This window comes from Marmota marmota, unplaced genomic scaffold, assembly GCF_001458135.2.
Source record: "Marmota marmota marmota unplaced genomic scaffold, marMar, whole genome shotgun sequence".
Classification (NCBI taxonomy): domain Eukaryota; kingdom Metazoa; phylum Chordata; class Mammalia; order Rodentia; family Sciuridae; genus Marmota; species Marmota marmota.
The window spans coordinates 37,812,587-37,826,639 of NW_025999977.1; the positions used below are offsets into that span (position 1 = coordinate 37,812,587).

Consider the following 14,053-nt stretch of genomic DNA (forward strand, 5'->3'; position numbering starts at 1 on the left):
TGGTTAGGCTGCTGGGGCCGCCGGCGGCCAGCTCCCTGTCCCCAGCTGCGGACCCGACGCTGTCCAGGGTGCTGAAAGGTGGCTCGATACGCAAGCTCCGGCGCGCCAAGCAGCTAGTGCTGGAGCTGGGCGAGGAGGCTATTCTTGAGGGCTGCGTTGGGTCCCCAGAAGAGGCGGCCGTGGGACTGCTCCAGTTTAACCTCAGTGAGCTGTTCAGCTGGTGGATTCGTCACGGCGAAGGGCGGCTGAGGATCCGCCTGATGCCCGAGAAGAAGGCATCGGAAGTGGGCAGAGAGGGAAGGCTGTCCACGGCGATTCGCGCCTCCCAGCCCCGCCTTCTCTTCCAGATCTTTGGGATCGGTGAGCAGCTCCCGCCAGAGTGTGCTGGGATTCGCATTTTTTAGTTACATGGATTTGCAGCCACTATTATCTAACTGTTCCCCTCACCCGTCTTTCCCAAAAGCTTCTTAGCCTTCTTTCTTCATTCCTAAAGTTAGACTGTAATTTACTTTTTTCCTGAGGCCGATCGCTCCCAAGGACCTTCCTTCCTTTTTTAGCAATCGAGTTGGGAGAAAAGTTTTCTGTTTTTGGCATAATGCCCTCTACACAAGGTCCAAGCCAGAACTGGTTACCTTTCTTCCTGGAGCCCTAGAATGGTTGAAACCCTCCTATTATTTCCAAGTTCCAACTTAGTACTACATCTGAAAACTATTATCCTTTCACTCTCCTCCATGTTCCTCTTCATGATCACCCACAGATTTGGGGTATAATTTCTTAGGGAATATAAAGGTTCTCTTCTTATTATTGAATGCCTTCCAACTGTTACTTCCCGAGGGATTCACTCTTCCTTGTTAATTCATTGCACTACCTCTACTCTTACCCCCTGTCTGCTTTGCACTCTCAGACCCTCATCTTCTCAGATGTCCTGGGAGAATCCCAGAGGAAATATGGATCAGGGAACAGGAGGAGGTGTGGAAAGGGGGAGGAAAGTTGTAAAGATTGTCTTGCTTTGAGGAAGTCACTATGAAGCCAGGAAGGAAAAAATAGTTGGCTTTCTTGTTTCTCTTCCCCTTCCCTTTCCTCTTCCCTCCTCTGATTTTTAGCTTGAATGTCTGCAGCCGCAGCTCTTAGTGATAGTCTCTGGCAGCCGTTTCACTGCAGATCTCTCTGCTGGAGACTCCTGAAATGAGGTTTCTGTTTCATTTACTCCCTCATTTCTTCCCATATTCACTGAGTTGGGGATGTGTGTGCAGCACTTACTTCTAACTCTTTCAAGTGATAATTTGACTGGAAAACCAGGTAGTTTTGAATGGATGTTTCTCTTGTAAGAGTGTCGGGGAAGAACTCCTGAATAAAATATACCATGCAAATGAATGAGCAAAGCACAGAAGAGAAATCATGTTTTTAAACAGCCTACACTAATTCCATTGAGAAAACCCAGCTTCTTTTCTATCATCCTCATCATTAGAAATAAATGAAGTTCTTATGCTCCACTGGCCACTAATATCAAGTATTAATTGGATGGAAAGCATTGAAAAATGGCCATTGTAGAGCTACAAGTATGTCCCATGCTTGTTCAAGCACACACACGTACTCCCCACACAGTCAATATTCTTATGCAGCAGAGATATTAAGAAGCTGAGATTCTGTAGTCATTATGCAGAAAACATCCTGGTATGTGGTCTCCAAGAAAAGAACAAGAGTAGATGCATATTTCAGCATCAGCATTAGTGGCATTGGCACTCAGAATGACCCCTGTGATCAGTGCTGGAATTCATACACTCCATAGTAAAAGATAGGGTCAGATGAGTTTGCTAGTGCCTCAGTGAAGTGAGATGGAGAATGATACAATTGTCCCACCAAGGATACTTTTGTAAAGAACAGCTGGGTTTTGATGTCATCATGCCTTCTGTGGTTTATATACCATTCTCTTTTAGTGCCCAATGTTTTAGTGATAGAAATAAAAATGACTTTTTCTCTGGGAATGAAGATTTTCTTCCACTTTCATATCTATAAGCCTTTCTGGAGCGTCCTCTATTACCTCTCGTTAAATGACCATGGGCCAAAGCAATCTATATTTGCTGTTGTCATTATCACATGCAGCCCCAAACTTGCCAACTATAAACATGTGGATTGCAAGATGCTACCAGTGGGTGTTTCTGAGAGTCACATGTATAATGCATTTGAAGAATATAGTACTACTTCATTCAAGCCCCACATAATGAGTTGATGGTACTACTGAGTGGGGGAGTTTCAGATAGAAAGGAGTATTCTCTAAGAGCTGCTCTGCTACTGACTATAGGAGGCAGTGAGCATCCCAAGTCTTTCCTCGGCAGTGCAGTCTGTTTGGCAGCTGGACCAAGCTCTTATGCATCATTTGACACATCTAGCAATACTGGTTTCAGAAAGAGCCAGGATACTGCCATTAAAAGGCTAGAAATTTTGGCCAAGCATTTTTCAGTAGGATTGGGATCAAATGATTATTGATGGGATCAAATAAGACACTAAGTGTAACTGGATGAGCTCCCTATGACCTCCAGAGAGACAGACAGCTTATTGAAAAGCACTTCAGGCCTGTGGTGATCACACTTGGAAGAGGCTGGTCCCTCCTGTCTCTGAGGACATATGCTGTCTGCAGTTAGGTAGCTTGCCAGGAAGGACTAGCCTCTCATTTTACCATTACCTCCCCAGCCTCATTCAGGTGCAGTCTCCATTGTAGACCTTCCCACTGAGTGGACACACCCTGCTATAATCATGTTTCATGTTTGGGGCAATGTAAATCATTGTGGTTCCATTTGGTTTCTTGTATGAAAATTCAGGCTTAGGTTCTGCCATAAGGATCGATTTTGCTGTTTGTCATTTTTGGGAAAATGAGTTTTATTCTTTTCCCATAGACTCTGATTTATAGAAAGGACATAAACACTTCTGTGGCATCGGATCTTCAATCACAAAGGGAAAGTAGGCAAAGCTCAGTTCATCTTTTCCTGCTTCTGCCCAAGGGGCTGGTGGTCTTGTCTAGAGGGGAACAATTGTGTGGATGTGGCTATTTGTGGGGAGGGAAAAAGAGGGATGATGGTTTTGCCATCCTTTGTAGTGAGGGGCCTGAAGTACCCTATTTTTCTCAGATTGAATATTCAAGTTTCCTAAACTTGAGCAGGACTATGACTAGGGATGTGGCAAAAAATGGGAAAGTACCCAGTTAGAACAGAGTGAAACCTTTGAATTGCTCATGGTTTGGGTTTTCTGAGAGGACAAAAGGATGCCCGAGAGGCCTTATGATGAATGACATGCTCATGCTTTTTTTTTTCTTTGTGGGTTGCTGTGAATTCCTAGAGGGAAATCAACATTTTGGTCTGTAGCAATTCTCCAAAAGAGTCATTCATGGAGATGAAATAGAGAGGCAGTTGCTGGGATTATATGAATGGTGATGTACTATCCTGAAACATCCCAAATCACATAAAAGATGTTTACCTGGGGGCCAAGGCATTGCCCATAGCCCTGGGTAATATTCTGGTTTGTAGGTGTTTTGAGATCAGCTTCTTCCACCCTTCCAGGTGAGGGTCTAGAGGATGTTGGGGGATTGGAGAGCCTGTTTTCCTACAAACACTCCCTCTCCACTCCAGGAAAGGGGCTACATGACTTGGGTCTTTACATGTGCGGGGGAGAGTCCTAAGCAATTTAAGTAGAGGTATGCAATACAATACACCTGACCCTTGACCACACTTATCAGTCAGTCTCTTCCCATTTCATCTGGAGAGGGCATAGAGAGTAAAGAAAGATAGAGAGGAAATGTGAGCTCCCAGAAGGGATATCAGTTATTGGAGGTGAATTGGGAGACTTGGAACTAGTCCAGAGAAGAGCAGAGTGCTGATTTAAGAATTGAAAGGACTGATTTATGATGAATGATGAAAAGAATTAAATATATATGGCTGGGCTAAAGTGGTGATGAAGGGAAAGCCATGGTAACAATCCACAGATTTTGGAGGAGGGAGACTGGCACTGAAGGAGAGGAGTTATTTAGTGTGGCCGTAGAAGTAATAGGATGAGACTTGTAGAAGGAAACTTTAGGTTAGATATCAGGAACCTTATTTTCTGAAATTGATATTCCTCTGACTATGGAATGGAATTCTAAGGGAGCAGGGAGTCAGGTGAGATATAGGTCAGACAAGCCACATTGTTCATAATTGATAAGTTCTATATTTTTAAATGTTGAGAAGCTACAACAAGCAGGGGATTTGGGACAGGGAATGGCAGAGTGAATCAGGATGTTTGGGGATCTAATTCCTGAGAGGTTTGGGGCATTGGTGTTTCTAGGGGAAAAGAAAAATATTGATAAGTATCTTTGAAGTTGGTGGGAAAAGCACACAATAGGACTGTTAGTGAAAAAATATTTTTAAATTACTAGTTTCAGCTGGGCATGGTGGCACACACCGATCGATAATCCCAGCAGCGTGGAAGGCTGAGGCAGGAGGGTGAGAGTTCAAAGTCAGCCTCAGCAAAAGTGAGGCATTAAGCAACTCAGTGAGACCCTGTCTATAAATTAAAAAAAAAATAGGGCTGGGGATGTGGCTCAGTGGCCTAGTGCCCCTGAGTTCAATCTTGGTTGGTACAAAAAAAATTACTAGATTTATTCCTTCATATCCCCCAAATTAAACACAGATTTTTTTTTCTTTGGGTTATGGTCTATAGGTCCAGTGGGGGAAGGTACTCTTATTAGAGAATTATATATCTAAGACACATCTTTAGGGGTGTGTGTGTGTGTGTGTGTGTGTGTGAGTATGTCTTTGTGTGTTACTGTCATTGGCAGGGTAGGAGACCACAGGGTCTTGAGAGGATGAGATTGGTTCTAGATTTGGTGGACTCTTATTGACTGCTTGAACATTCTTCAAAATGTTGAGAATAAATATGGCTATTCCAAAGATGAAGTTTGTCTACATCTAATTGAACATTCCACAAAATCATAAAAGAGAAAAAAGATCCACAAGAGGTTTTACAGAGTATGGGAGGAGAATCTTACCATTAATACCAATAAATATCTTTGAAAGAAGTTGGGTTTCTGAAAGTCAGGAGAAACTGGCCCGTGTGTGGGGAAGAGAGAGGAGCTGTGCCAGCCAAAGTTGTCACATCCTGCCACTGTTAGGATTACTGCCTGATAATCTCACTTCATGGGAATTTGCCCGGCCTGACCCATAAAAGGACATTTTGCTGTTCTTTATAACTGTTATTAATGTCCTGTTACAGTTGTATGGAACTTCACAATTTGTAAAGTTCTTTCACATTTATTATTTTTATTAATCCTGTAGTAGCTAGGGCAGTTGTCCACTTTATTTTATAAGTGGAATAACTGTAATCAGAAGGTTGAGAACACTTTCTCAAGGTTGGACAAGTACGAAGCAGCAGACCTAGAAACTTTCATTTGTTCATTGAGAGGTTATGAGATGTCAGATGCTGGCTAGATACTGACCAGAGCCACAGTTCTCTTGGCATTCTAATCAGGCCTTTTCCACTGAGAAGATAATTTCAAGATGCAAATTCTGAACGACTAAGACATAGAAGTAGGTGAAAACCTTTCCCATTATGCTTTTCAGAGACCCTGCCACAAATATTTGGTGGGCCATAGCCATGGCTTAGAAAAATTACTTAAAATATTTGAGACCTTTTTCCTTATTATAAAAATGAGGATAGTAATGGTTTTTAAGTGTTTCTAATTGGGGGTAATAATAGTTCAAGGTGTTGTCATGGAAATTAAATTAGGTGTTGTATACAAATCTTTAATCACATGCCTCATGGATAATGAAGTGTTCCATCAATATGATTCCTTACGGTTTTTCTCACACCAGTAACATTCCAGCATCCAGTCTAAAGCCGCGCATTTTACAACTCTCAGAGTTTCATGTGCATTTTTGTCTGTCTGAATGGTGTCATCCAGAGTTGCATCATCCCTATGCATGACCACATGTGGTGACCTTGGAAATAGCAGTGATGCTATGGGTTCCCCATACCTTCTTACTGTAACTAGCTTCTTATTCCCAAGAGATGCAAGGTAGGACCCGTGGGAAGTGCGGGGAGTGGCCACTGGGGTAGTATCTGTTGTCTCATCATGGAAGGCTTTTTTCCTCCTAGAATTGTGGAAGAGAAGGAGGATTGAAGCGTGATATTTACTTCATTTCTATCAACATGTATCCTCTTGTAGGTCTTTTGACCTTGGATTCAGTCCAAAGATTCAAGCAGCATATTTACAATCCAACTTTTTTTCCATAGAAAGACACCAAACCTTAACTTTGTGAGAATATGAAAGCTTATACTGAGGAATAGCAAGATATAGACATTATAGAAGAGTAGATTTTAGATAGTGGATCTTCCTTGACTGAGGGTGATCTGTCCAGTCCAGGCTCTGCCATTCGCAGGGACGTGCAGAACCACTGGCCTCTGGGAATTCCTATATTCTAATTAACTGGGCTGCACACTTCCCTCCTGTTTCCAGCCTCACCATTCATTATCATCATGTGGAAGACATGGACAGATAGGTACAGTACCAACGGGTTAATGGACACGGGCCCATTATGAGCAGTTAAGCCTTTAAGATTCCCTGAAGACATATAACCCAGGGACTTGGTTGGAAGGCTGCCTCAGGATAGTGCCTCAACCTTAAAAAGGTCATTAAGCAACCACACAGCATTTTGTAGGTAATGATTTTTACAAGCCATAGCTGAGCCCTTGCCTCCATCCTTACATTTGATGATAATTTACATCTCCAGAAGATGCACATGCATATCATCTGTATTTGGGAGCAAGGAATGAAACATGTTGGTTTGGGTGGTTGTAGGTCCAAAGATCCTGTGAAAGAGCTGAGAATAAAGCTATCAAGGAACCTCATGGATGTCTTCTTCCTTAGAGCCATCATGTTGCTCTCTGGTCTATGAAGTAGCCTCTGTTTTCTCAACCTTGTGATGACCTTGGCTCTTTCATATAGGGTCGAGGTATGAAGGAGGGGTAGCTAAAAGAGTGTTGACCTGGTGGTGATGTGGTGATGTGGTAAGAGGGTGGGAGATATCTGCCACCATTTTTTGTGAGCTGGATTTCTCAGAACAACGTTTTTTTTTCCTGTTACACATTTTTAAATGAACTTTCCATCGGGCTGTTCTGAGACTGAGTCCCTATCCAGGCAAATTCTATCAGCTTCCTTTGGTGGTATGCTGGGACATGTTCCAGAAAGTTGGAGGTCTCAGAACAGGACAGGAGAGCTCCCTTGGGACAGGTTCACCCAATTATTTTATAAATTAAGTCTTATTCCTTGCCTTTTTACCTTTCTGGCTAAGTAACAGCAGGTTCATGGAGAGATAGGCAGTTGGAATTTCTTAGAGTAAGGAAAAGGCTAAAGGGAAGGTGTGACAAAAGTCTGAGCTCAGAGGAAGTCTGAGCAGAGAAGTCATTTTTCCCAGTTCCAGGCTCTTTTGCAGGGGAGGGGTAACTGAGGATTGAACTCAGGGTTACTCCATCACTGAGCCACATCCCCAGCTCTGTTTTGGATTTTATTTAGAGACAAGAGTCTCACTGAATTGCTTAGTGCCTTGCTTATGCTGAGGCTGGCTTTGAACTTGTGATCCTCCTGCCTCAGCCTCCTGAGCCACTGGGATTACAGGCATGCAACATGGTGCCTGGCCTAATTTCAGGCTCTTATAGCAGTGAATCTATGCGATATTATGACACAGGAACCTTCCTTTTAACAACGGAAAGTGATTCTTTTTAAATTGCAAGATTACAAAAACAGTAAAGTACATTGAGAGTACTAATCTTGTGCATAGTTTGATGATGATTTACATATATCACATCCATATAATCACCACCAAGATCGAGATACAAAACATTTCTAGCATGAAGTTCTCTGCAATACTTTTCCAATCTGTATCCATCCTCCCTTACCTCAAGGTAACCATCCGTGATTCATAAGTCATCAGTAGTTGTGACTATTCTTGAATAGTCACATCACATAGATGGGATTATACAATGTGTCTTCTTTTGTGTTTGAGTTGTTTTACTGAACATGGTTTTCTGTGATATTCATCCACACTGTGGTGGGTAATTGTATTCTTTCCTTTTTATTGCTGTATTGTATTCCTTTGTATGGATATACATTGTTTCTTTATTAATCCTGCCCTTTTTTGCTAACAAGGATTTGAATATGTGGTAGAGTTAAAAGTAAAAGAAACTTTCCCCCCCTAAAATGCATAGAACACATCACAGACCTGGTGTCAAAGTTCTGCTCTATCATTTATTGGACCAAGGCTATTTATTTTCTTGTCTATATACTTTAGTTTTTTTTTAACCTGTAAATTGAGAACAAATAATATCCAACTCCCAGGGTTATTGTGAGGATTACTTGGGATAAAGCATATAGAAGGTCCAGATACCTACCCTGTGTTCAACAAGTGTTAGTTTCTATCCCCAACTCTTGATAATATATTTTTTTTCCTTTGGTGGCCAGATGGATACTATAAAAAACTCTTACTGAAGCAGGTAAGGGAAGCTTTTATAAATGAGGTCATTAGCCTGCAGAGGTAAAAGTAACAACCAAGGACTCTGAAANAATAGCTGGGTCAAATGGTGGCTCCATTCCCAGCTTTCCAAGAAATCTCCATACTGCTTTCCAAATTGGCTGCACGAATTTGCAGTCCCACCAGCAATGTACAAGTGTACCCTTTTCCCCACATCCTTGCCAGCACTTGTTGTTGTTTGACTTCATAATGGCTGCAAACTCTTTAGTCTTAGGTTAGTTAGTACAGAGAGTCATAAATTGAGTGAGGAAAAGTTGGACAGAAACATAATTACATTTACCTAAAGACAAAGGCAAAAATGATTGAGAAACATAGAGACACCGTGAAGAAAGTGGGAGAGGAATGCAGAAGATGTTTTAGAGGCAACCCAGGAAAACAGAAGCCAAATTATCTTTGGGACACTGAGAGGCATAGACATAGAGAAAGAGACCCAACACATGGCAGAGAATTTGCTGGGGAGAAGGGAGGGAACACTTGATTCTTTTTAGCCTGGAAGGATTCTGACCTGATGTCAAAATCTCTCAACCTGAGACCAACATTATGTAATAATTGTTTTCAGATTTATTGAAGTATAATTCACATACAAGAAAATGTGCCCATTTTGGCTGTACAGTTTGAGTTGTTAGATAGATATACAGTTTTGTGTAATGACCACCCTAATTAGGATGGAGAAAAATGTTTTCAAATCCCTGAAAGGTTCTTTTTGACCTTTTGCCATGAACCTCACATTCTCTGATATAGGAAACTTCTGATTTGATTTCTATCTCCACAGATGAGTTTTATCTGTTCTGGAGGTTCATAAAAGTGGAAAATTGAAGAGTTATGTATTCTCTTTTGTGTCTGTCTTCTTTCACCTAGAATAATGCTTTTAAGTCGGGTGCAGTGGCACATGCCTATAATCCCAGTGGCTCAGGAGGCTGAGGCAGGAGGATCTCAAGTTCAAAGCCTGCCTCAGCATAAAGGAGGCACTAAGCAACTCAATGAGACCCCCCTCTCAAAATAAAATACAAAATAGGGCTGGGGAGGTGGCTCAGTAGTTGAATGCCCCCAAGTTCAATCCCCAGTACCAAATAAATAAATAATAAATACACAAAATAATAATGCTTTTGAGTTTATATGTGTTGTTGCATGCATTATAGTTTGCTTTTTATTGCTTAATAATGTTTCATTTTATGAATACACGACAATTCATTTATCCAATCATCATTTGATGGACATTTCCAGTTTGGGGCTCTAGTGAATAAAGCAGTTAGAAACATTTTGTGTATAAGTAATTTTGTGGATATATATTGTCAGTTCTTTTACATCCCTTGTAGAATTATTGGGTCTTATGGTAAATATATGTTTAACTCTATAAAACACTACAAAGCTGCTTTTCAAAGTAGTTGTGTCATTTTTCAGTCCCACAAGTAACACGTGAGAGTGTCGCTTGCTCTACATTCCAGAAGATACTTGATATTGTCAATATGTGTCAATATCTCCTTGTGGTTTTAATTTGCATTTCTTTTGTGTTGAATATCTAATATTGCATAGTCAATCGCCCCAAAAGTTAGTGGCTTAAAATAATAGTTTATCTTCCATAGTTAGGAATTTGGGGAGAGCTCACTGGATGATTTTTCTTGGACTCTCTCATCAGATTGCAGTCTGACATTGGACAGAGCTGCAGCTGTCAAAAGCTTGACTGTGGCTTCAGAGTCCACAAAGGAAGCAGCTCGCCTGTGGGGTTGGCCAGCTTGCGCTGGCTCCCGTTGGGAGGTCTTGACTCTTCTCCAGGTGGTCTTCTCCACAGGACTGCTTCAACGTCTTCAGCCTATGGTATCCAGCGTCCCTCAGAGTGAGCATCTACTGAGATGATCACAGGAATTTTTCTCTTTATTTTGTAAATTTGATAAATTTTATTGTTTGATTTTTAAATGTTGAATTGGCTTTGCATTACCAGAACAAACCCCACGTGGTCATTATATATTATCCTTCTTATACATTCTTTCCCTCTGTTATCTTCATTCTGCTGTAATTATTTACATAGTATACCTGTTTAAATTTTAAATTTCCCATTAAAAAATAATTTGTCTCTCCTGAGAATTACATTTCCATCCATTTTCCAGAATTTTTATTTTTACCTTCTGGGACATAAGTAGAACAGCTTCTTTCAAGTCTTTGTCTGATAATCCCAACATCTGGATCATCTTCTTTTTGGCATCTGCTGATTATTCTTAGTCTTTAGAAATGATCACCTGGAGGGGAGGCGTTCGTATGTTGAGCAATTTTAGAGTGTATCCTGGAAGTGCTGAACATTGTGTTCCTCGGTCTGACATTTGGATGGGGTTTGAACCTTAGTTTTGCACTCAAAGCCTTTTATTTTTCTTCGACTCTGTCTGCACATGCATCATTCAGATTAATAAGTGGGGACCTTGGGCTGGTTCCTTCAGAGAGTTAGTTTTCTCTTGTGTCCGTGGGCCAAAATGAGCCAGATTCAGGCATTCTGCAAAGCCATGGGACGGTGCCATGGAAAATTAAGTACCCAGAGAAACCCTTTATTTGGGGTTGAAAAGCCAGACAAAGGGTCTTGATAACTCAGTGCATATGCAGATAAATCCCCATCCCTCCACTTTTTCCTTTCATTTCATGATGGTCTTCCCTCAGTGGAATCTGCATAGCTAGCTATCAAGGTCAGCAGTCAAAACTCCAGTGGAAACCCTGGTAGAAACCACATTTTACAGGCCATTTTACTGGGCAAGGGGGCCCCTTCAGGTCAAAAAGTACAGAGGGAATCAACAATGTTTTATTTCTCCACATCATCTCCCTACTTTCCCAAAAGCCACTTGGTTCAAGTCAAAGGCAGTAACTATGTAATAGTAGCACAGGTAGATAAAGCTCTGAATTTAAGAAGAACACTTAAGAGATTTGGAGGAGGAAATGTGCTAATTGTTTTTTTTATCGATTTTTTTTAAAAAGTAAATGACAGCGAAATGCATTACAATTCTTATCACACATATACAGCACAATTTTTCATATCTCTGGTTGTATATAAAGTATGTTGACACCAATTCGTATCTTCATACATGTTCTTTGGATAACTGTTTTTTGTTTGTTTGTTTGCTTTTAGCTCTAGAGTCTATTTCCATTTTTATTTCTTTCCAAATATGTTTATGTTTTTCTCTAAGTCCTTAAACATATTTGTAATAGCCATTCTAAATTTCCTTCTGATAGCTTTATTATTTCTGTCATTTCTACGTCTGTTTAAATTGATTAGTTTTCTCTTGGTTGTAGGACACTTTTTAACCGCTTCTTTGCACATCTGATAATTCGGTATTGATCCTGTGCATAATAAATATTACATTACAGAGTGTGAAGGCTTTGTTGTCTACATTCGAAGACTATTAAGGTTTCTTGGATAGTTATTTTACTTGCCCATCAATTTGATATTTTCAAGAATTGCTATTGAGCTTTGAGAGGGGAATTTAGAGAAGCCTTTATCTCATCATTAGTTGAGGCTTACTCTTATGGTTTGGCCTTTTTGGAATTTCCACCAAATGCATCAGGTGTTCAATGAAGTCCTTCCACTCTGATTATTAGGTTCCTAAACATGTCCCAAATCCATGGACTCTGGTAGTTGATCAGCCTTCAGTTCTCTGGTAGGTGTTCTTTTTTGGTAGCTGTTCTTTGTTCAGATGTGGAATCTCATGAATGAACAACTGATGTTCAGCCAGAGACTCCTGGGAGTCTGTGCAGTGTTATGGAGCGTTTGCTACCTTTTCTCTTTCTTCTCCTTCTCCAGTTTGCTTATTAGAAATTCAAGCTGCTTCCAGCTTCCCAGACTCCCATTTCAGTTACTTCTGGCCAGTGAGACCTCTGTGCTCTATTTAGGACCCTTCTTCCTGTGTCAGAATCTGGTAAATGCCTCCAGACAGAAAGTCAGGGCGGTTGCTATTTGTCTTCATGTTCTTGGGTTATAGTCCTGTGCTGCTGATCAATGACATAAAACATCTTTTTCATTCATTTTGACCATTTTTTAAAGCTATTTATGTCAGAAGGACTAGTCTGGTGTTAGTTACTCTTTCATAGCTGGGAACTTATATAATGAGCTTTAAGATCATGGTCATGTTGGTCAGTGTTCTGAGATACCATGTAAATCCATATGAGAGGTGCCTACCAAAAAGAAATCAGATTAAAAAAATCCTTTTTGTAGCTGTCTGCAAGTTTGGACTTTTTCCTGAGAAAATTTATTGGTTAAATTTTTTAAAGAGTATTTACCAAGTTGAAGGAAGTACAATCTCTTCCTCCCAGAAGGAGATCATAAACAAGTTGTGGAGAAAGGCAGAAATGCTAATAAATAACTCTCATAAAAGGCAGTTCTTGAATGGTAGACAAATGGTACAAAGTGGTCATGGTTGTGCAGTGGAGGCTTCGAGAGGTTGATTTCCTGCTAGGGCAATGAAGGACAGATTCATTCTGTCCTTCCAGATATCAAAAACCATTCTGTTAAAGGCAGATGAACTCTACTTGTTCAGTCCATGTTGGAATTTTCGAAACAATAAGTGTATTGCCTTTTGGCAAGGAGTTAGGTCAAAGGATGTCTGTTGAAAATGATGAATTTCTTTTGGGATTGAGATAGAAGTTGAGTTAGAAAAACATTTACAGAATGAGGTGATTTGAGAGCAGGGTCTTGGAGGGAATGAAACATTTTTCTTGGAAAAGTATAGGGTAAAGGATAGGGTAAAGGGCTGTTTAATATGAGTCAATAATCCAATGTAATGCCCAGAAGAACAATTGGTTAGAGAGAGAAAAAGAAGAGGAAGAAGAGAGGAGAAAGGGTAGAGAGAAAGAGATGGACAACAGACATAGAGACAGGCAGAAAAAAAGAGTAGTGTGTGTGTGTGTGTGTGTGTGTGTGTGTGTGGTGTTGTGTTTAAGAAAGTAGAACTAGCCAGAGCAGAGAGGTCTGAGAAGCGTTGAGAATTCTGGGGAAGAGGTACCAGGTCAAATATTGTGGATTAGAGGTAGGGCTGGCTTACTTAGTCTGGAATTTAAATTTCTTGCTAAAGAAATTAGAAGGCATTTAGGTCTTCCATTGGGAAGATGCATGTTGATTGTAAACGTGTTGACCGTAGATTCTTCAGCAAATCTATTTTTGTAGTGGGTCTTGGACCTAGACCATGGAGAGGGCTAGTCTTGAAGCGGAGCCCTGAGAGGCTGGTGCACTGCCTTGGGGGTGACAGACTCAGAACTGGGCCAACAAAGGCCCAGATATATGGGATACAAAGAGGAAGGAGCCAAAAGTCTAAGGGTTTGAGGTGGAGGCCTTGAAGACTTGTGGGAGTGCTGATAAAGAAGATGATTAGGAAAAGGATGTGGTCTGAGGGGACAGTGGTTGGCATGATGACAATTACGTCATGACATCCATCTGAAGATGAGCTTATCTGGTGTGGAATAAAACTATGGCACTGAAGTTGGGACAGGTGAGAGGTCCAGGCTGATATGGATGTGGGAGCTATTCA

The 14,053-nt window shown here is 40.9% G+C and overlaps 1 protein-coding gene across 1 annotated transcript in view; it reads left to right on the forward strand.

The window, feature by feature from the left end:
• Positions 1–14,053, forward strand: part of Alk (ALK receptor tyrosine kinase) — a 647,823-nt gene that overhangs the window by 3,206 nt on the left and 630,564 nt on the right. The window contains exon 2 of the mRNA XM_015479804.2: positions 1–360. This exon is cut by the window's left edge and continues 41 nt beyond it. Within this exon, the coding sequence (XP_015335290.1) occupies positions 1–360 (360 nt within the window). The remainder of the gene's footprint in view (positions 361–14,053) is intronic.